This window comes from Sceloporus occidentalis, unplaced genomic scaffold, assembly GCF_023333645.1.
Source record: "Sceloporus occidentalis isolate IW3139 unplaced genomic scaffold, rSceOcc1.0.p SCAF_34, whole genome shotgun sequence".
Classification (NCBI taxonomy): Eukaryota; Metazoa; Chordata; class Lepidosauria; order Squamata; family Phrynosomatidae; genus Sceloporus; species Sceloporus occidentalis.
The window spans coordinates 4509263-4531230 of NW_028317014.1; the positions used below are offsets into that span (position 1 = coordinate 4509263).

General features: G+C 39.0%; 1 protein-coding gene across 1 annotated transcript in view; it reads left to right on the plus strand.

The window, feature by feature from the left end:
• Window positions 1-21968, plus strand: part of LOC149298169 (RPA-related protein RADX-like) — a 67981-nt gene continuing 46013 nt past the window's right edge. The window contains exons 1-14 of the mRNA XM_089487646.1: window positions 1-580; window positions 4726-4868; window positions 6240-6432; window positions 10566-10674; window positions 11627-11718; window positions 11814-11936; window positions 12525-12632; window positions 13239-13406; window positions 13597-13736; window positions 14016-14188; window positions 14751-14827; window positions 16762-17052; window positions 17590-17715; window positions 18440-18559. Of these exons, the coding sequence (XP_089343772.1) occupies window positions 1-580; window positions 4726-4868; window positions 6240-6432; window positions 10566-10674; window positions 11627-11718; window positions 11814-11936; window positions 12525-12632; window positions 13239-13406; window positions 13597-13736; window positions 14016-14188; window positions 14751-14827; window positions 16762-17052; window positions 17590-17715; window positions 18440-18559 (2443 nt within the window). The remainder of the gene's footprint in view (window positions 581-4725; window positions 4869-6239; window positions 6433-10565; window positions 10675-11626; window positions 11719-11813; window positions 11937-12524; window positions 12633-13238; window positions 13407-13596; window positions 13737-14015; window positions 14189-14750; window positions 14828-16761; window positions 17053-17589; window positions 17716-18439; window positions 18560-21968) is intronic.

Sequence of the window (21968 nt, forward strand, 5' to 3'; positions counted from 1 at the left end):
ATGCAAGCGCAGCTGGCCGAGTTTGATGAAGAGATCCCGGGACCTTCGTGCAGGCGACCCTCCGGCCTGAACGAAGATGATGGCCCCGTCTCGGACTCCTGGGTGTTGCGAACCCGGGAGCAGCTCAGGGTCTGTCCCAGCTTGAGACTGGTGCTCCAGGACCCGACGCCCGTACTGGTTGTTGCGGTCCAGCGGTATTTGGGAGAAGGGGCCAGGCCCGCTGTTTATTACTACGACGTCACCATCTCTGATGGAGCCGGGACGGACACCTGGTTCCTGTCGCCCGAACTTGGTCACTTGGTACAGCGCAACCTGCTCCGCTGCGGCACCCAGACCAAGATCAGCCGCTGCTCTTACCGCTTCCAGGAGAAGACGCTGGGCAGCGGCCTGGTGTGTATCGAGGAGCTGGAGCTTGAGGGAGAGCAGCCTGCAGAGGCCCATCACACCCAGCTGGACCTGGGGGAGCAGCTGCCTCTGCAGGGTGGCAGGAAACACTACCTGCCCCTATGGAATAGAGAAGATCCATATGGGCCCATATGGAAGGAGTGCAAGCAGGCAGACGAGCGTATAGCTGTGGATGGTAAGGGTGCAATAGTGATGCTGTGTATAGCAATCGGGAATGCAAATGATGACAGCTCACTGTCATATATGTGTCTATATATATATATATATATATATATATATATATATATATATATATATATATATATAACCCCCCAGCGGAGGCTGCCTCCTTGGTGCATAGTGTTTTTTCTGGGATGACACTTCACTTTGTTGTCGTTGTTTACAAACTCACAGGAAACTTTTGTATCAACTTCTACAACAACAGCAAAACAAAGTTTCCACTGGTCTTACCCTCCGCCAGGTGCAATAACATGGATTGTTTAATCCGTTATACAGCCCTGTAAATATTTAATTGAATGATTAGATATAAAAGTAACGGCTTCTGGAGAAGAGGAACCTTTTGTTCCAAGTTCTGAAAGAGTTTCAGTAAAAAAGGCATGAGCGCCAACGCTTTCAGCCCTATTCTAACATTTTGCAAAAGCGCAGATTTATTGTGTGCGTTATATACGTACAGTGTATATATATATATATATATACTGTACGTGTCGGAATTCTATTGCACCTCGCTATGACGAGCATTCTAATAATGGAAACTATTGGGTGGTTTTGTATTTTAGTGGAATCTGTATTCATGAACAGCTGCACGTTAATGTTTAGCTTGATGTGTAAATCATCAGTTCTGATACCGTTTCCCATATTCTGAATTATATTACTAGATATTTGATTCATGAGAACATTAACCGCCCCTCTTTGAAATTTGGCCCTGGAATCAGCTTGATCTGATACGAAAATATTGTTTTGTTTTGAATTAGTGATTATAAAATGAATATATTTTAAATTAAATTATATTTTTTGTATTTATTTGAGCCTTTCGAGATTTTGGATTTGTTTAGGAACCTTCCAACATTTAAAGACGTTTGTGTTTACAGCAAACACAGTTTATGTGCTTTATATTTCGTCAGCATTTTCAAAGTAAATGCTAGTAAATTAGAAATGTGTGCAGCTATTGGAAATGCTCCGTTTCATGTGAGTAAGGGCGTGGGTCAGGTTTTTGTATTTTTTTAAATGATGGGCACTATTACGTCACAATTGTGCCCGCTTTTTCTAACGGCTCTTTTCTCATTCATTTCTTATATCTGTCTTAATACAAGTAGGGGTCAGATTTGATATTTAGGGTCCTAATCATTCTATGATTTTAGGCTTTATGCGATTTCCGTATAGTCAAAGTTTTAATTCTGAAACCCACGCATGCACTTATGGTCATTTAAGATGCCCCTGGTGCAAATTTAACCTCTCATTGTCTGAAACTGAATTTAAAGCATATTCTAAGATAATTACACTCCATGTGTAAAACCACAGAAAAATGTATTGCATTGAGATGCGTACGTACATCAGCAGCATTTACCTGTTTATTAACAGATCGTTACATTTATGCAAACTGTAGTTAAACTGTTGTCTGTAAGCTTTGTATCTAAAATGTCCCTGTATTTTATTTATTTTTATCTTTTCTAACATTAATTTAACCCTGTAAAAAAAAAAAAAAAAAAAAAAAGCAAAAAAAACAACTTAAGAGCCCTTAGAAAAATACAAGTTATATATTGTGAATTATGGTGAATAACATTTAATGTGGGCCTAGAATTTCAGACAAGCTGTAGTGGTCATAGTGAAACTGAAAAGCTAGATGTCAGCAAAACATTAAAAACATGTCAGAATGTAAATATGGTAAATATTCATGGTGCAATAAATATTCAACAAGATTTTATTTATTTTAGCCTTTAATATACCGTATTGGCTCGGATATAGGCCGCCCCCGTATATAGGCCGCACCCTAAAAGTTTGGTGCTTTTTTAAAGAAAGTTTTTTTCTTTAAAAAAGCACCAAAAAAACATGCTGCCACTGTCCTCCCCCCTCGAGATATGCTGCCACTGTCCTCCCCCCCAAGATATGCTGCCACTGTCCTCCTCCCCCCTCGAGATATGCTGCCACTGTCCCCCCCCCCCCGAGATATGCTGCCACTCTGCCCCCCCCCCCCCCGACTTACCAGAGGAGACTCCCGGGTGTCTTGATGTGCCGGCACCGGAAGTTGTATACGCGTATTGCGTAGATGTCCCCCGCCGGCCACGCAAGACACCCGGGAGTCTCCTCTGGTAAGTCTTGGGGGCAGAGGTAAAACGCATCGTGCGGACGGTCAACGGCTGCGGCGATGCGGGTAAACAACCTCCGCAGCCGGTGACCATCCGCACGATGCGCTTAGACAACCTCCCGTGCCGGCACCCCACCCCCCCCGTGGAAAGTGCTGGCAGGGGAGGCTGTCTAAGCGTATCGGGGAGTAGGATGCAGGTCCCCTGCACCGCTGCGGGGGATCTGTATCCTAACCCTGCCCGGCGCCCGGGACTGCATGTCCCGGGCGTCGGGCGCTAGACCCCGAATATAGGCCGCACTCCTTAAAGTGGGGGAAAAAGTGCGGCCTATATTCGAGCCAATACGGTATGTTTTAATGTTCTAATAATAAAGTCCTTATATTTGGGTTTTTTTGTCTTTCACTAGTATTATTTTAAAAAAAAATAATAATAATAAAAAAAAATATATATATATATATATGACAGTTGGGGTCCTCTTTATTGGATGTAGCTTAATCGGACACACTTTATGACCAAAAGTATGTGGACACCTGACCATCACACCAATATGAGCTTGTTGGACATTCCATTCTAAAACCATGGGTATTAATATGGAGTTGGCCCTCGTTTGCATCTATAACAGCCTCCACTCTTCTGGGAGAGCTTTCCACAGGATTTTAGAGTGTGTCTGTGGGCATTTGTGAGGTTGGGCATTGTTGTTGGATGAGAAGGCCTGGCTCACAAAAATCATCCCAAAGGTCTTCAAGGGGGTTAGAGTCAGTTCTCTGTGCAGGCCACTTGAGTTCCTCCACCCCAAAATTAGCAACATTGTTGAAGCTCCAAACTCGTGAAACTGTCTTTACAGATCTCATGTTGTGCACAGCGCCCTGGTCATACTGGAACAGGAAAGGACCTTCCTGGACTGGTGCCACAAAGTTAAATGCATAAAACTGATGTTTTTGTATGCTGTACCCTTTACTGGAGAGAAGAGGCCCAAACCCTGAAAAACAGCCCACGTCATTATTCCTCCTCAACCAAACTCTAGAGCAGGCACTATGCATTCTGGTAGGTAGTGTTCTCTGGGTTCATCCACCATAGAACATGTTTACACAGCCCCAGCGCCCAGTGGTGGTGCGCTTTACACCACTCCAGCTGACACTTGCTCCAGTGCATTGTGATCTTTGATTTGTGTGCATCTACTTGGCCATGGAAACCCATTTCATGGCGCATATTGTGCTACTGTTGCTTTCAGAGGCAGTTTGGTACTCTGTAGAGGGTGATGCATTTTTATGTCCTGCACACTTTGGCACTCAGCAGCTCCACTCCGTGAGTGTGTGAGGTCTACTACTTTGCGGCTGAGGTGTTATTCCTACACGCTTCCACTTCACAATAATAGCGCAGAGGTGGCATCCTATGACAGCGCCAGAGCTCATCAGCACGACCCAGTCTACTGCCAATGTTTGTCTATGGAGACGACTGCCTATGTACTTGATGTTATACACGTGTTCGCAATGGGTGTGGCCAAAAGACCAGAACTGAAGAAGTAGGAGGGGTGTCCACATACATTTGGTCATGTATGCTTACATTTCTTTTTTTTATTTCTTTTTTAATGCATAGCCTATAAATCATCGGCCCTCTGCTTCTTGAATGCTAACTGAATGTATTGTTTTTCAGCTTCACCATACTGCCCATCTTCAACCGAGCCCTTGTCTTAAATGCAGGATATCCGTACTCGTATCTATACATTTTTACATTTCCTCACTGTCTTAACCTGTACCACTTATGCCGAGATACTATTCCAATTATCTACCACCTGTAAATCTTCCTTACATTAAATCTAAGCTTCTGACCCTCTAGTTTTAGACCATGACCCCTTGTTTTTGACTCATTTGAAATGTACTCTCCTCCTGTACATAATCCTTTTATGTTGACCATGACACCATCTCTGATGGTTGGTAACCTAATTGATGAAGGTGGGTATCCAAAATTGAAAGAACAAATAAAATTGGTTAAAGTTTTATTTCCATGTTTCTTTACATAGTGTCCAGAGTTTGTTCATTACAGCATTTGGAAAATATTTGGAGAGTGAAAACAAATTTACCTCCTGTGCTTGTTCGAATCATGCACAAATCCAGACTACGTTACTTTGGGAAACCGGATAAAAAAGTTGACATTCCCTATCAGGTAATTCGAACGCCAGCGTTGGCTACACATCCCTGCTGCGCATGGAACTGAAATGGCTTCTATAAATTACAGTTTACATGTAACAAGGGCGGCCAAACTTACATCAGAGCCACATACGATAGACTTCAGATGTTGGAGAGCTGTAAGACGTAAACATTTTGTTACAAAATATATATAAATATTAAGAAATACATTTTATTAAATTTATTATAAATATTTATTCATATGTAGTTTAGAAGCTACATATATAAATATAAACTGTTAATATTTGGTAGTTTAATCCCAAAGTACAAATACCAAATATTTTCAAAAGCTATTTATTGATAGTAGAGGTCTTGTGAGTAATCCAGTATTTGTCAGTTAATTGACAGAAGAGTATTCTCCATTTCTCTCTTACTCTCTTACTGCTTCCTTGTCCTCCTTTTCCATAGCCCTACTTCTTATCTTGCCTCTCCTTCTTCTGTGTTCTTTCTTCATCCACTTCTCCCCGGTATTGGCTCTGTTGACCAGGCCTTCCGGTGCGCTTCCTCAAAAGGGCAGAGCCTCTGTGCAAATGCTTCTCTTTCTTTGCAAGTCTGTTTAGAATATTCTGGCTTCTTGTACCACGTGGACAGCCTCTCCGCTGTTCCTCCAATTGGGGGAGAGGATGTGCGCGGAGGCGCTGACCTTTTGAGGAAGCGCTCCAAAAAGCCTGGTCGACGCAGCGTATACCAGGCAGAAGCAGACAAAGACTGAAGAAAATGCAAGCGAAGAAGTGGAGACGGGCACTCTGAAGCAGGAATGTAGTGAGTTAATGAGAAGGAATGTTTGAGTGTGAGAGTGCATGGTCGCACTTGCAGAGGTCTGAGTGAGCTGGCATGAAAGTATGTTTGGCCGACACATTGCATTTGAAAGAGTCACATGTGGACTTGGAGCCGTGGTTTGGCTACCTCTGACCTATACCTTGTAGCTAAATTGCTTAAATCACTATTTCCAAACTGTTGAGCAGTTGTATGCACTCACATTACAAAATGAATAATTGGCCAATATTTTGCTTTAGTCAGATTTTTGAATGTATGTATACTTTTTTTATATGTAAAACTATTGCAAGCACAGTAGGTTACCACCGTCTCCAGCACCTCATTCCTAAATTAGTTCGTACCAGGTATCTCACTGGTGCCACAGTTAATATTAAAATCTACATTCAAACCAAGAAGCATCAACAATGAATTATTTTTTTTTAATTTTGAACATGTCAAGATAGGATAGTGTGATATCCACAGGGTGTTTTGTGGCTTTCCGCTTCTTTCTAATTAAGGTTTTTTCCATAGTTGTTCCGATTCCTGTAGCAGGAAATGTGGTTTATAAAGCATCTCTGTTCTTTGTTTCCAGGCCTATATTGAGGTCGCTGATTACTCTGGAATGATGTCACTTGTGCTGTGGAACTCGCTGTGCCCCGAATGGTTTAATACACTTCAGATTGGCAGGGTGATCTTACTTCAGAATTACACAGTGAAAAAAGGTTACCCCAAAAGGACAGTCCCAACTTCAGGGAACTCGCAGGTGAAGAGGCTGCCTTCCCTCGGTAAAGTATTCCTTAAGTGTGATAAGTACACCTCATATATTGATTTTACAATGTTTGCTCACACTGTAGACGTGAATTAAAGAGAAGCCATTACATTCCAGATTATACCCAGGTTTCTGTTGTGGCATATGTGAGGGCTGCCATCTTGTTGCTTTTTTGCTTTATAGAAAATACAAGGAGGTAGACAGGGTCTAGTGATGGCGATGTATCCACTCTGGTAAATAACACACCTTTCTAATAAAGCTGTTAGTCTTCACTGAGTGATCATTGGATGTAAAAGGGGCAATTTCCTGATGATCTGATTTTGATCTGCAGTTAGACACAATGCACTACTTTTACATGTGGGACCAACAGAACCCACAAGATCTATACAGTGCCCTGTCTACTGCCAGCTATATGTTCAATGGAACAAAAAAGCTTTGCAAACCAGGGCAGATGTTTTAATGCTGCCTTAAAGTATCATACATCATGCAGCTAGCTGCGCGTTAGATGACATCATAGCTACCAATGTTCACCTGAATAGGACTTGCTTCACTGAAAGAGCATTGATCAACTTCTCCCTCCACTTACCCTCAACATGACAAAGCAGCAAATTATTCAGCTTAATTGTCCTCTGTCCCAAACGACTATCTTGCAGACCTTGAATGTCTACGTCTAGTGAACAAGCCATTGTACAGAGCTTATGTGCTAATGAAACTACACCATTTGTTTGGGACCAGTGATTCTTGTTCCACTGTGGTTAAAACAAATCCTTGAAATGGAAGCAGCCATTTAATTCAAAATCTTGCTACAAATGTGTGATTGTGTGTGTGTTCCATCATCGTTGTGTACTGCACCAAGGTCACCAGTGCACACCAAGGGTTGAGCCTCTGTCATTAGTTCTACAATAGGCTTAATGAATAGAATTTACTGGGCAATCATGATATTAGGCCAAGTACAGTCTGGGTGAAAAAGTCCCCACAGTTATAGGCTGCAAATGGCACTGGCGAGGAATGGTGTCGCATTCATCTTATCCCTCTTGGGTGAGCTGTCAGAGTCCAAGAATGTTAATATGAGTGAAGATGCTTATCTAGAGAGCATGAGTGCCTCCTTTTAGGTGTTTGTTAACCAGAGGAAACTCACATAAGTCTGCCATCTGCATGATGGTCATCAGACCTTTCTAACAGTGGTCAATATATTTAATTCCCTTTTTCAATTCACAGGTGGTCATTTAATGGGGAATTAGAACCCTAACAGGGTAACAGACAATAATTTGCTGGTGTCATAAGTGCACTGATCAAACATAGTTTTGACCTCAAATAGTTAAGTATTACTGCCACTTCCTACTGCTTTTACACAGCGATATTGTGGTTTTACAGGGAAATTTATGAGGGCAGGAGAAATGAGACAAAACCTAATGCTTGTATTTTTACTGAAACTAGCATCTTGACAGACAGTGATTTCAACACATTTAATTAAAATACACGTTTTATAAGGTTCTGTGCTCCATTGTATATTATTTTGCTCATTAAAATATAACGGGTTTCTAGACGTATGCTTGAGAATCACCTTTCTGTTGATTTGTGTTGAGTTGAATAAGTGTAGGTAGCAGAACTCTACCTACTGGAATGCACAGTACCGACTGTAAAGTCTGCTGGATGATGATCTGGGGCTGCTTTTAATTGCAGTGAAGAGTAACATTAATGCCACAGCATACAAAGGCATTTTAGACGATTCTATGCTTCCAGGCATGTGGCAGCAATTTGGGGAAGGCCCTATATTTTTCCATCACAACTGTGTCCCTCTGCAAGAAGCAAGGCATAGAGATGTGATTTTGCTGTGTAGGAACTCAGTTGGCCTGTACAGAACCCTTAACCCCAATGAACACCTTTTAGGATCATTTGGGATGCTGCTTAGGAGCCAGACCTTCTTGTCCAACATTAGTGCCTGACCTCACTCAAATGTTCTTTTGGCTGAATGGGCACAAATCCCAAAGAAACACCCCAAACGCTTGAGCAAAGCCTTCTTGGATGGAGAGGAAGGGCAACTTCATATTAATACCCATGGTTTTGGAATGGGATCTCCAACAAGCTCATACAGGTGTGATGGTCAAGTGGCCGCATACTTCATATAGTGCATGTATCACAAAACTGAATGGATGAGGACAAACAAGCATATGCTTCCGGTCTACAAAACTGAATGTGCTAACTAATGCTGCCGTTTGTACAACTGGATAAAAAAATTGTAATATTAAACAGGAGACATTTCTAAATTAAACTACTTTTAAATTGAAAGACCACAATATTGCAACAGCAAGCAGCCCCCGTTTTGTACACATTTTAGCAGCCATTTTAAGTCACTGGCAGGATCATTTTCACTGTGGCTTGGGCAGCATCCTCTGTCTTTTGAACTATCTCTTGTTGACAAGTAGATAGGATTTGTTTCTATTTCCCTGCATGAACTAAGCAAATTACGTGTCAGACTCTGATGGATGAGTCAAGGGCCTTATTACAAGGAAGGGGCTGGCTGGAAACCGCCAGGCTGAGACGGCTCACAATGCGGCTAATATGATCTATCGCCTAGAAGTGGCTAAACTCATATTTTCTGCTATCAGAACACTATTGTAGATGAAACTTATGTTCTTGAATTATTTATTAATGAAAAACAAAATGTATGCTTTCCACATCTCCCTTAATAACTGCCGTTATCTTTAGTCGGTCTTTTTTAGTTACTTTCTCATATTTCATCTTTGTCATATAAACTTGCTCCGCTCCCGTGATTATGTCTCGGGCTGTCGTTGGACGTGTTTTTATTTCTCACTAGGTAAAGAACTACATATTGAATATTTTTTGAAGTCTATGATTTTTACCTTTCTACAATTTAGACAGTGTTTTGGAAAAGCTAATAAGCCAATCTTATGAAACTGTTTAATGTGATTGTAGCTGCCAGATGCCACCGCTATGCGATTATTTCAAGGAAGAGTAGTAAGCGTTTCTCGTATACTTTAGTTTTTAGTTAGTTTCCGGCTGCCAGAATGTGGACATTGAATTATATCCTGTTCTAGGCAGAGAATGAAAACTGTATGTTTTCAGTTAGCAAAGTGTGCCACCTTTCTAAAACTTTTATGAAAGCGACAGTGTAAAAAAAATAGACATTTCTACCTTCATGATACAGAACCTCAGTCGAGTCCAAAGAGGTGGGTCTGGGTATCAAACAATCGACCTACTAAAGCCCAGGTAGTTGAGTAAGCCAAGGTCAAGATGAGAAGAGTAATGAGAACACGATCATCAGATAGTACAAGCAAGCAGTGTTCCCTCTAAGCTGTGCGCTTGTGCGCGCGCACATATCTTTTTAAGAGAGCGCACACGTCCAAAAATTGTGCGCACAACAGTTTTTGGTCTGAAAATTTTTGCACAAGAGACATTTTCTGCGCACGCCAACTAAGAAAAATTAGATGGAACATTGCAAGCAAGTAAATCCAAAAGCAGGGTTGGAGTCGGATTAAATTCTGAGGCTAAACTGGCAGGGCCGAGACTAATCAATAAAGGTATTTCTTATGGTTTACTGAACCAAACTGGAAAATTGTGCCCCTGCCGCTCGAAAACCAACAAATGGTGACAACAACAACAACAGAGTGTTTGGACAATAATCCACTAAATAACCAAATTTATAATTTAACAGGAGACTGTTGTAAAGATGGGAGGATAACGGTGTAAATCTATTCAATTACATTCTTATTTTTAAGGAGGAATGTCAAGGGGCAGATGGTATCTCCATTTAAAACGGTCTAATAAATCTATTACAATTAGACGGTGCCACAAGACAGTTGTATACATTTATTTTGCCTATTAGAAGTTCCTCTTAATTTGAAACAGGTGAGCTGAAACGGCCTCCTAAAAGTTATACGGTATGTTGCCTGGTGAAACGTTTGAAGAGTGTCTAACAATGCACGGTTTCTTTGGTGGATGGAGCGCTCCCTGCACTCTGAATACGACCCAAGGGTTGCTCCCAAGCCGTTAACTGTTGGAAAATGCAAAGTTTTCAAATGAATATCAACCAACCAGATCTTGGTACATGGCAGAATCCTTTGTGAAAACTGCCTGGATGTCTGCCTCTCTCACAGAAGCGACTGACTGTATTTGTTTCATCTTCAGAAATAAGCTTGAATGCTCGGGATCCCCTGCCCGTTATTAACGTCATCCAAGAAAACCTTGTGAAGCCTGACTGGAGATTGCCAGAAGTGTTGTATCTCTTTGCCACAAGGTAAGTTTAAATTGTAATTTGTACATCTAGCTTAACTTGTAGAAGGCAGGTGGCTTCTGAGAGACTCTTGTGATGAACGGTTTTCTGCTTTTGTCTTTTTTTTTTTTTTAATATGCAAACTATAGTCCTTACATTGTTCTTGAGGTCCATGACAAAATTGTACGTGACCACACAGAATGCATTATCGGGAATTAATCTTTCCTCATGGGCACTGGGGAAGGAAGATATTGCAACAGTGACTGTAAAAAAAAAAACAAACCTTAATTTGTGGTGGACATAATAAATTGAAAATAAAGATGCTTGGGGGTGTGTGGTGAAGAATACATTGAGTAATGTGTATGTTTCTTTGTTTTGTGTTTATTAGCTTTTCCCTAATTTCCTTTGCATTTTCTTTCTTATCCAAATAAATTGGATCTGTCACTTTTCTTATAGCCTTCATTGTACAGGTCTATACATTTCTATAAATGTTTGTAATCCTGTTTACAAAATAAAACAAATCTATCCAAATTTAAAATCCCACCAAATAAGTGTTTCTTGGGTTCCTTTGAGGTTAGCTTTTAAATTTCTTTAAAAAAAACCCATAAAAAATTCAGTGCATTCTTTAAGGACGTGCTTTTGTTGTCATTGTGCGGCTGACAAAAGGTCAACTTTTTTTGGTAAATTTGTTGACAGAACATTTATAGGACAAGCAAAAGTGCTTAAATGTTCTATATTATTTTTACTTCTCTAACTAAATGTTGGCACTTTGTCAATCTCTTCTTCCCACTCACACGGCAGAGGTTCCAAGCTGCCAATTATTTTGTAGGCAATCTTTATGAATCAACAACTCTGATAATTACACAATTTATCCATTATACTTGCATAATAATTTTATGTATGATTTTATTATAATACATTCATAATTTCACATAATACTTTTAAATTGAATAATCCACATTTTTTTTTATTGTAGAGTGGAGCTTAATGATCTACCTCACAATAAAGTCTGTGACGTGATAGGGCTGGTGACATACGTAGGAAGATGTGAACGCAAAAGAGTTAGCGGTAAGAAAGCTACTTCAAAGTAAAGCTTTACTTTCTTTTAATGTTCTATTCAGCTTTGGTGAGTTTTGGGGTTTTTTTTGTATGTTTCTGCCTAGATGACAGCGAAGATTTTTGGTTGTATCGTTGGATAAAAGTAATTGATGGGACCACAGACCAGCCGATTATTATAGAAATCTTTGCTACCTCGCAGCCTGACATATTTGAACAGATCTACCCAAGTATGTAAGCCTACATGCCAGAAATTCTCGTGTTATATCGCTAGTATATAATCAACAGTAAATATGTTTGTGGATAATGCCTTTCATTGGCTGTTAAATCTCTAGCATATCAAGGGCTTTGGGTAGACATGATTTATATAACTTGTCAAAAGTGCAGGTTGAGACCGTATTGATGTAAGTGATGTAAGTGTAATCGTTACGAAGGACCCTTTTACTCTGGTTTTGGATAATGGTAAATCATTTTGCGAAGTAGGCCAGTAAAGTGCCAGCATAGATAGAGATAAACAGCTGTGCGCCTGATTGTTTTCAAGCTTGCCATGTATTTAGTAATAAACAAAGTTATTGTGAAAATACAATAATGTAAACACGCACTGATATTAAGCAACCTGACCCTAATATCCTGCCCCAAATTCTCCAATTCCATCTGCTGTGCTTGGCAACCAGTTCACTAATGAGAACGCTAAATCACGTTAACAGAGCACATTTTTGAATGATGAGCCCTTTAGTTCTTGATGTTGAATTACAAATGTTGCTTGTGAGCAACTACACCCATGATAGTGGAAACCTTTATCCCTCCTTGTTTTCCAGTGTCTTATTTGGTGTGTACACAAATGCGGGTCGTCCGGGAAGATCCAGAGGACAGTTCCAATTTTGCGTACCTTACAACTTCTAATGAAAGTCAGATTTTTATAACTGGTAAGGTGTTTACTCAGAATATGTTATTAAGACACAGAGCAAAAACTATTGTCTTGTAAAAGGCCAAAAAGGAGCGAAGATAATGTTAAAAGAAAAGGCATCTTGCCTACTGCAATGCCATTAAAGGCTGAAGTGCTTATATTTAAGTCTAATACCCTTGTGAAGTCACTACTCGAAGGCCCATACCTTCCGAGCTACCCTGCCCACGCGCCCCAAGGTTGGTTCGACCCAAATTCTGCCCAGTAGACCATAAAATATATTACAAATAGATACTTTCAGTCCACTTGGGGACTTCCAACATTTGTAATATATCCGTACTCTCAAGTTCCAATTAAGAGGTTGAAAACGCAGATTATTCCAAAAATTGAAAGACTACAGATGGACTGAAGGTATTCAACTTCAGTAGGTAACCCTTTCTTTGGGGAATACCAACATAGAACCAGGAATACGTATTGTAGGTCATGTGTGTCCAACCTAAGTGAAACTGCTCAGATAATCAAGGACATTTTACAGGCTCTTAACAGAGAGGGCCACGTAATCATATTTAAAATGTAATTAACGTAGCAACTGAATGTATCTCAGACCTTTATTCCTTATTTTGTCCAGGGCATCATAAAGGACAGCCGTACATCAGTGATCAGAAAGTAAAAAACTTCATTGGCTGGATGAAAACTCAGAATGAAGCTGAGGTGAAAGAAAAAGTTGTGATGGGTGGATATCTTCCTTACCCACTAACACCAGCCACTTTCTTAAAGTACTGTAATGAAAACAAAGGTATGTGTCCCAGGTTTAAAGTATGAATGAACAGTTCCAGATTGTTGTTAAATCATGTTGAGGCAATCGTTAAAAATCTGAGTTAATAATAATAATAACTTTATTTCAGTCCATGGCCCCTGTGCTTTTTTTTTTTTCTGCACATTAACAAAAGCATATTTCATTTTCTGTTATATTTTCCCCTATGCAGTTGAGTCTATTCTAACCTCCTTTAGTGAACTCAAGAAGACATTTGGAAATCTGCACTACCGAGAGCACAAGCGCATTGCTGTTCAAGGCATTGTTGTTGCGTTAAGATGTCTAGCGCACAATACCAACTCAGTATTAAGGGTATGATTGGCTCATATTTCTTCACTGAAGTATTAAATCCTTTTTTTTAACTGATCATACTGTGTATTTTTTCCATTATTGTTTATGGAGGAGACATGATCCTATTTATGCGTTCTTATCCATCCATGTCCTTGGAGTTACAGCACTACACAACGTGCATTTTAGCTGTATCCTTGGTATAGTTATATCCCTGTATGTAGCTGCATTTAGGTAACATGGATGTTGATCAGATGTAAGACAGTTTAAGTGCCCTTACCATTTATTTTTATTCCTTCACAGAAAGATCCTGTATCCTACATTGAAGATGACCAGGAAGAAATAAAGTTGCCAGAGACTGAACAGTCAGCTCCCCAGTTGCAACAGCCAGCGGCAGAAGTATGTCTGCAACCCAAAAACAAACATAAAAAGCCAATGAACGTGAGGAAAAGACCACACGAGCCTGCGCTAAATGAGTAAGGAAAGGTTCTGCGCTAAAATTCAGATTGCCGCCTTTTAGACTTTTTTGACCTCCTTTCAACCTGCAGAAATTGGCCATATAACTATACAATTCATTGTTACATCAATTAATATCTATCAAACCCCTAATGTATTTTAATGTTGCAATTATTCCCTCTTCACCGGGAATATACTCATCATAAATCATGTTTTATGCATAAGGGTTAATTGTGCCTTCGCAAACCTTGCTATAGAATCCCCACTATAATTTTGGTAAAATCTCCAAGTGCTTACAAGCTTCCACACCATGAGAGTTAGGTTATGTTGGGAAAGATCAGACTGATATCCCACCGCTAGCCCACTGATATAATAGTTATATTTAAGAAAGGTCTGTTTTGGTTTACTTTTGTAGCACAGGAGACAAATGTGAGCCACATTTAGTTCTGAAATAATGATCTTCTACTTTTTCTAATTAAAAAAGAATACATTATTTAAATAAGTATGTTGCATTGATGCTCCAGTAGCACAAAATACATTTCAGAGCAGCATTGATTGATGGTATGTATGTTTTGTTCACAGTACTAAAAGCAGCAGCGTTGTCCCTCACACGTTCCATGACTCGGAGAGCAGCGCCTCGGACTCCCACGTCTCTGAAGGTATGTTCTCTTTGTGGTATCTAGCACTTTGTTCAATAGTTCCCTGTTCCAAAATACAACGTAACCATTCATCTAATACTGAAAACACTTTGGCATCTACACACTGACGGATCCCGGGTGATGCCCAGGCCTAGAGCGGCAGACCCCTGGCCAACGTAGAAATAGATGTAAAATCGTGTGAGCTTGCTGGACCTCCGAGGTCTCTTTTTCAGGTGGAATTTCCGTCTGAGAAAGAGACCTATAAATTTGTGAAAACTTACATGACTACATCTTTTCTATGGTGGCCCACTAAAAGATATCAACTTTGACTAAAGACCCATCGTTTTTTGCTAATATGACAATATCCATTTTCATTATGCCTCTGAGGTATGCACTGTGGTGGGGATCAAAACTAAAATCTGGCATCTATCATACTTTTATGGTGTGCAATTTAAATATAGTTACTAGCTGTCTTCATTAATGTTTATATGATACAGTAATGCCATAAAACTTTTTTCACTGCTCTTACAGTGTTTGTCTAATGTTTATATTCTTTGATTGAGCATCTGAGTAGCTGCTCTCCTAAAACATCTTTGTTTGCTGTTCTTTCGATCAATACTGAAAATATTAGCTTTGGTAATCCGAGCCAGAGGAATACAGTTCTCACTTGTCTGTCTAAGTTCCACATCTGTCACCGTATTTCATAATGCAAATTACAGAAGATAAAGTGTGCAGTCTACATTAACGACTGCACTATTTGAAGTGATTTTGCTCTCTAACATATGGTGTAAAACTGACCTCTCTGTGAATAATCTGTGCGGTTACAAAAGTGTATTGGGATTCTTATGTATTTCTACATGTTTAGTTAGCGTTCCCTTTAAAAAAAACATTTAGTGCAATGCAAAGGTCACCAGTAAGCCCTCAAGCCTTGCATTCTGATTAAGGTGTATGGTGTAGATATAAAATGCAGGTGGATTATGCCAGCACTTTGAGGGACACTTGAGCCATCATATCCCCCTTACTGAATGGTCCCTTTTAACTAAACTTTTCCACTTTGCAAATACATGAAGGTGTTAAGTAGGAGCCGTCCCGTTCCCCCTCACGTGTGGCTCTTTCTCTGCCCTCAGCTGCTTATCTCGCAGGAAATGTGTTTGGCCGGACACATCTCTGCTCCGTGTGCCCACGTGGTGTACTCACCGGCACCCAGCTCTAGTGCTGAATGAAGAATATATGCTAAAGTACATTTTTTAAGGTGCAAATAATATGGATTCTTTTTTGTGAGGCTGCATGGAACACTTTACCTGTCCCCCCTTTTTTTTGCCCCATCTGATACACTATGCTTGGACTTTGTAACCATTCCTACTATTTTTCCTCCAGGTTGTGGTATTCATTAGAAATTAGAATTTTTGTGTGTTTATGAATTTTAAAGAAACTGGTTGATTGGTTACAATTCTTATGGAAATGTGTGCACAGTCACACTGGTAAACGGGAAAAATGTCCGGTGGAGACTATGGATCATTTATAGTTAAGTCTACTCAAAATTAGAGGAACCGGTAGACCAGCATACTGGAGTACCACTTTATGGGCAACCTACCTGAGATGATAACTCGCTCCAAGATGGTGACTGAAAGTGATCATCTTGGACTATCTCCAAAAAGTTAATGACAACTGAATCCAAGTTAAGAACTCTTCCTTATGTAATACACATTAAGCATACTTGGTAAAATTAACTCCTGTGAATAGGCGCATTTTCTTCAAGATTATCATGATCTTGGTCTGTTTTATAGATTGTACGGCTTTTCTAAATCTATCCCCTATACTTCTTCTCAATATTAACGTGCCTACCCTTTGAGAGCACATTCATCCCAGGGCTTTCCTAGTCTGAGTGTGACTGATAAATATGTACTGCTATTTTTATCAACTAGTAAAATACATGTTTTCCCTTTTATTAATAGACCAAGAAGATACCAACGAAACACTTGAGAATGATGCATCAAAATCTACTAAAGCCTTTTGGGAAAGTGACCTGTGGTCGGAGGTTAAAAATTCTCTAAAAGAGCATCTGCGTTATAACAGAGTATTTCCGGAGAGCCTCCCTCGGAAATTTAACTATAATCACAAGGAATTTCTGATGCAGCAATATAATGTCCATCCATCAAAACTGTCAACAATGTGCCGCTCACGGAAAAAGATTCAAGAATTTACATGTGCCAACAGCCTTGGTCACTGTGAGCTCACAATTCTTAGTGAGTAATATAATGTTTCCCCAACAGCCAAAGAAGTCATTTCTCTTTTTGAGTGGCAAATTGCCATAAAATAGATTAAATCGAAGAGATGGTGATTAATTATAAAATATACATCAGTTTACATTTTATCATTTGCCACAGTCATGTGGACTATGAGAAATGTCTCATCTTGAGTAAAGAATGTGTGTGTGTGTGTGTGTGTGTGTGTATATAATATATATATATGTATAATCTCTCTCATTGAACACATTTATAGTGTAATGATTGACATTTCAAGTAATTAAGACAATAGTGAAGCACGTTTTGCACGCTTTTATATAGGAACAGAAATCAATGCTCACCAGTAGGTGAATACCTCACTGTGCATGAAGACCAAAGCACATAAACTACATGATCTAGAAATACAGGAAATGTATTACTTAGCAACCAAAAATGAATACATTAAAATTACACCCACTCAATTAAACAGTTGTTTGCAGTATAAAGTGACGCGTGTGGACTGCTTTATAATAACCGAACTGTATATTTTCTTTCTAGGTATAAATCAGGATCTAGCAATAGATGTCATTGCTCTGCCTGCTTTGTGCTCTAATAATTCCTGGATGTTTACAATGGATCATGTTCAATCAAATGATCATGAGTCTTCTGCAAGTACAGACTACGGTGAGAGATGCGCAGGCTTTCACAATGGGCCGTAGTTATTAATGCTGACGTCCCAACTGGAAACTGTTAACTTCAGGGAGGTGGCTTCACTGCCACTGACTACCCCCCTCGCATTATGATGTCTGTTAATGGGTAGTCCAGAAATGTATTTTATGGTGACTGAAAAATTCAGTTGCCTAGAAATAATAACCAAACATGTTTCTTATTATTTAATGCAGTTAACATGTAAAGTGTGTGTGTATAACATTAAACTGCAATACCTTAGGTACATATATCGATATATTGCACCCATGATTACACAGAAGTATCGCTTAGGGTTCTGACCGGCACCTTCTTAATATTATGCCTTCTTGATTGTTCTAAGCCATTCTAAAAATAACTTGTATTTGTGCATTGTGTATAGTTTGAAGAACCGATGGATGTTGTGAGGGGTTGCTGCATAGCGTTGTGTGCCTGATCCAGTTAAATGTCACATGCATCTTATACTGAATGGTCTGCTTGAAATTTACAAACTAAATTACAAAATTTACTAACTAAACCAGTAAAAAATCTATTTATTTGACTTTGATCTCTCCCTATATATATTTAGTGGGCCCTTCATCAACAGCTAATTACCCGATGTTCGTTTTTTGAATGGTGGTTAAGCTTCTGTATTTGGTGACACTAATATAATAATTTATCCTTTTATTTTTCTCTACCATAAATGCACGTTTTTCCATTGTAGGTGAACTTGTGACGTTTGTGAATGCACAGGACCGCCTGCGTGTCATCTGCATCTTGGACATCTGCCACCTGGGAGAAAACAAAGTGGAAGTCTGTCTCAACAGGATCTATAACCCTGCCAGTGAAAGAGGGTGCCCAGTTTAGTACCCAGTGTGCATTACTTGAAAATGTTTTTTAAAACCTAATTTAATACATTTTTAACATTTTATAAATTTGTATTAACATATTTAAGTATATGAGCGGTAATAAAATGTAAAATGTGTTTTTTTTTAACAGTTCTTAACAGAAAATGTTGAACATTTTCTTTTAATTGAACACAATGCTTCGAAGTGCACTTTTACTAAATGTACACACTTTAAAAATACATTTAAAGTGTGTTAAGATTTGTTTAATTATGAAACAGTGTTTATCGAAGCATTATTTGCTACTTCATATGTATGTGTATTCCTATTTATGTGGGAGCGGGTATATCTATCTGAACAAACGTTCCACTGTGAATGTTTATTGTGTTACTGCGAAATGAAATGCTATTATATTTAAATGTTCTGTGTCGTATGATGCTTGCTTAGTAATATCTATTTTTCTCTTTACATGGCCTTGTTACAATTATGTATTTTTTTAAGTGAAGGATCCTAATAAAACTTAAAGGCTGTGAGTTCCCATTTATCATTTTCTTTTGTCTAAAATTTTAACGTATAGATTATTATCTGTGTTTAGTAATGAAATTGGACAAAAATTGGCTCAATAATTCAGGTTCTTGCCAGGTTTTGTAATGAAATCGTCTCTCAGCATCTACTCCAGGATCACGCCTGTTTTAAAGATACAGTACGTTGAAATGTGTTTAGCAGTTTTGGAAGGAACACTTGCTGAAGGTTTTCATGATACAAATTTGAGAACGCACTGGGTCCAAGGGCCTTCAATGCCAGATATTAGGTGTAAGCTCTCCAAATGTCCATTTTGTGTCCTTTTCTCTTTTCTAGAATTTGTGGAAGTCACCGTTCTTTATCTGTTATTACAGCAAATGCATCTGGTAATTGCTTTACTTAGATATGTGGACAGGTAGTGAACACAGCCAAATGCTGCTCCCCTGCCCTGAGAAACTGAACCCTGAGACTCCTGGTCAAACAGAGAAAGTTCCCATGTTTGATTACACACCAAAACAGAATATATTTGTTGATCTCTCATAAAGTGTATAGGGCCTTGAGCCATACATCTTTAATTTCTTATTGCAATATTTGTTTGTTCCTGCACCTTGTGTTCTGCATACATTTTGAAAAACAGAATAAACATTGTAAAAATTGCAGCCTCAAACTTTGAAAAAGAGGACCATTTTCCATTATCCTTTAAGCGATAAAATCCCGAACAATTGGTCGTGCTAATGTCTTGCAGGGATAAAGCGAGGTGTTGTGTCAGCACGTTTCAAAAGCCGTTTGCTTATACAGTTAAAAATGCTGCTTGATTTTTTTTAATACAAAAAACAAAATACTGTCTGCGCTTCTCACCCTAATAAAGTTGGCAACAAATATATAAACATAATATAAATGAGAGGTTTTGGTTATATGAATTGGCCAAAGCATAATTAAGCTCACCCGCCACGTCAAGGCACACTCTCAATAGGGTGAGAACCTACTCTCACCTCCTACATAGTGGGCACACAAAGCAGTTTATACTGCTACCAAAACCAAATTAATGTGTTGGGGGAGGTGCAATTAAACCTCCTCCCATTTAACCTTGCACCTCCCCCAACACATTAATTTGGTTTTGGTAGCAGTATAAACTGCTTTGTGTGCCCACTATGTAGGAGGTGAGAGTAGGATCTCACCCTATTGAGAGTGTGCCTTGACGTGGCGGGTGAGCTTAATTATGCTTTGGCCAATTCATATAACCAAAACCTCTCATTTATATTATGTTTATATATTTGTTTCCAACTTTATTAGGGTGAGAAGCGCAGACAGTATTTTGTTTTTTGTATACATTGTACAGCCAACACACTGTATTTGCAGCATGCTCACACTGTTTGGTAGGCCTCATATTATACATTTGTATTATTTGAGCCTGAGACTAGCTTAGCGCACCGACATTTTTTCTTTTCCCTGGTTTTTTTTAATGGCAGTTTCACTTAATCATATATTACTTTATTTTAAATGAAAAACAGTAAACTTCAGAAAAATGTTGCTGAGCATCTGTTTTTGTTTTCCATACATACTGGCTATATATTAATTTTATTATTACGTGTTTGCATGTCCTTATCTCTTAAACACAAATTTAAATATCCATGGAAATAATATAAATTTCCATATACAAACTCATAATAATGCGTTGGTGGAATGTTTGAGTTTCCTCCTCAGAACATTTTTCTTCCTTTTCTCTGACGTAAAAATCTCTAGGATAGCTGTATACAATATTTCCTATTATTTTTTTATGATATAATCCTGAGGAGTTGACTGCAAAGCTATTACTTTACCATGACGACATATACAAAATCATACAATGCCATTACATTTCACAAACTAATTTTTTTGTTGCTTTCAAAATGTGGTAATTTGCTAGTATCTACAAGTTTCACGTAGTCTTTGCCATTTTTTTTATTCTAAAGTCAATATTGGCTAACATCTCTTTGACATGCATAATTCTAAAGACTTTTTTCAGACGCCATTTGCAAATAAACACAGGGCATGTATAGTGAAAAATTACTAATTGCATCATAATGCGTGAATTTTCTATTCAGGTTATGTTTTGGTGAATTGTTTCCTATTGAGATGATTTAATATCTTCAGCTCATCTGTTCATTTTAAATTAGTGAGAAACTATTTTCCGTTTCTGAATCATTTTGTGGTATAGGTACCTTTTTTAATGTGTAGTAATGTTTCAGGTTATATGTTACATTGGAAACAATATTTCATTGAGACTTCAAATAAGAGACATTTGTGAATGAAACTTTGACCTGTTACATTATTTGAATGGAAATTTCAGTCCTAAATACGTATCGGTTTTATAACTTAAGAATCTTAGGCAGAGACATGCAAACAAGGGCAAAAAGTTTGACCCTTTTTCAAGGCCAGATTAAGGCAATATGACCCCTGTTCCACTTATTCAAAAAGGTTTTTTCCAACTTTTTTGCTGTGTCAAAGCAAAATGTACACACCTATGCATGTCCACGTTGGTCTCTTGTGCCAGTCTCCCTTCCCTGACAAGGTTTTCCAAAAGGGAGGCCCTGCCATTGCACCTTGGTGCTCTCCACGACTTCTAGTTAGGATCCTCTCCTAAAAAGATGAGAGCTGTGGCTAAACAAAAGGTGTGACATACACTCAATTGGGTTTATTCAATTTGAAACTATTCATTATGAAACACCATCACTGGCAAGAAATTAAAAGTGCAAGGGAAGGGGGTCTATCAATGGCACGCTTACTGATGTGACCACAGCGAGAACGGAGTATACCCCTCACACAAAAACAATCATATGTGGTGAGAACCTAGATGAACCAAACCTAGATGCTCCATAAAGATACAACGGGATTCATTCCCTCTTC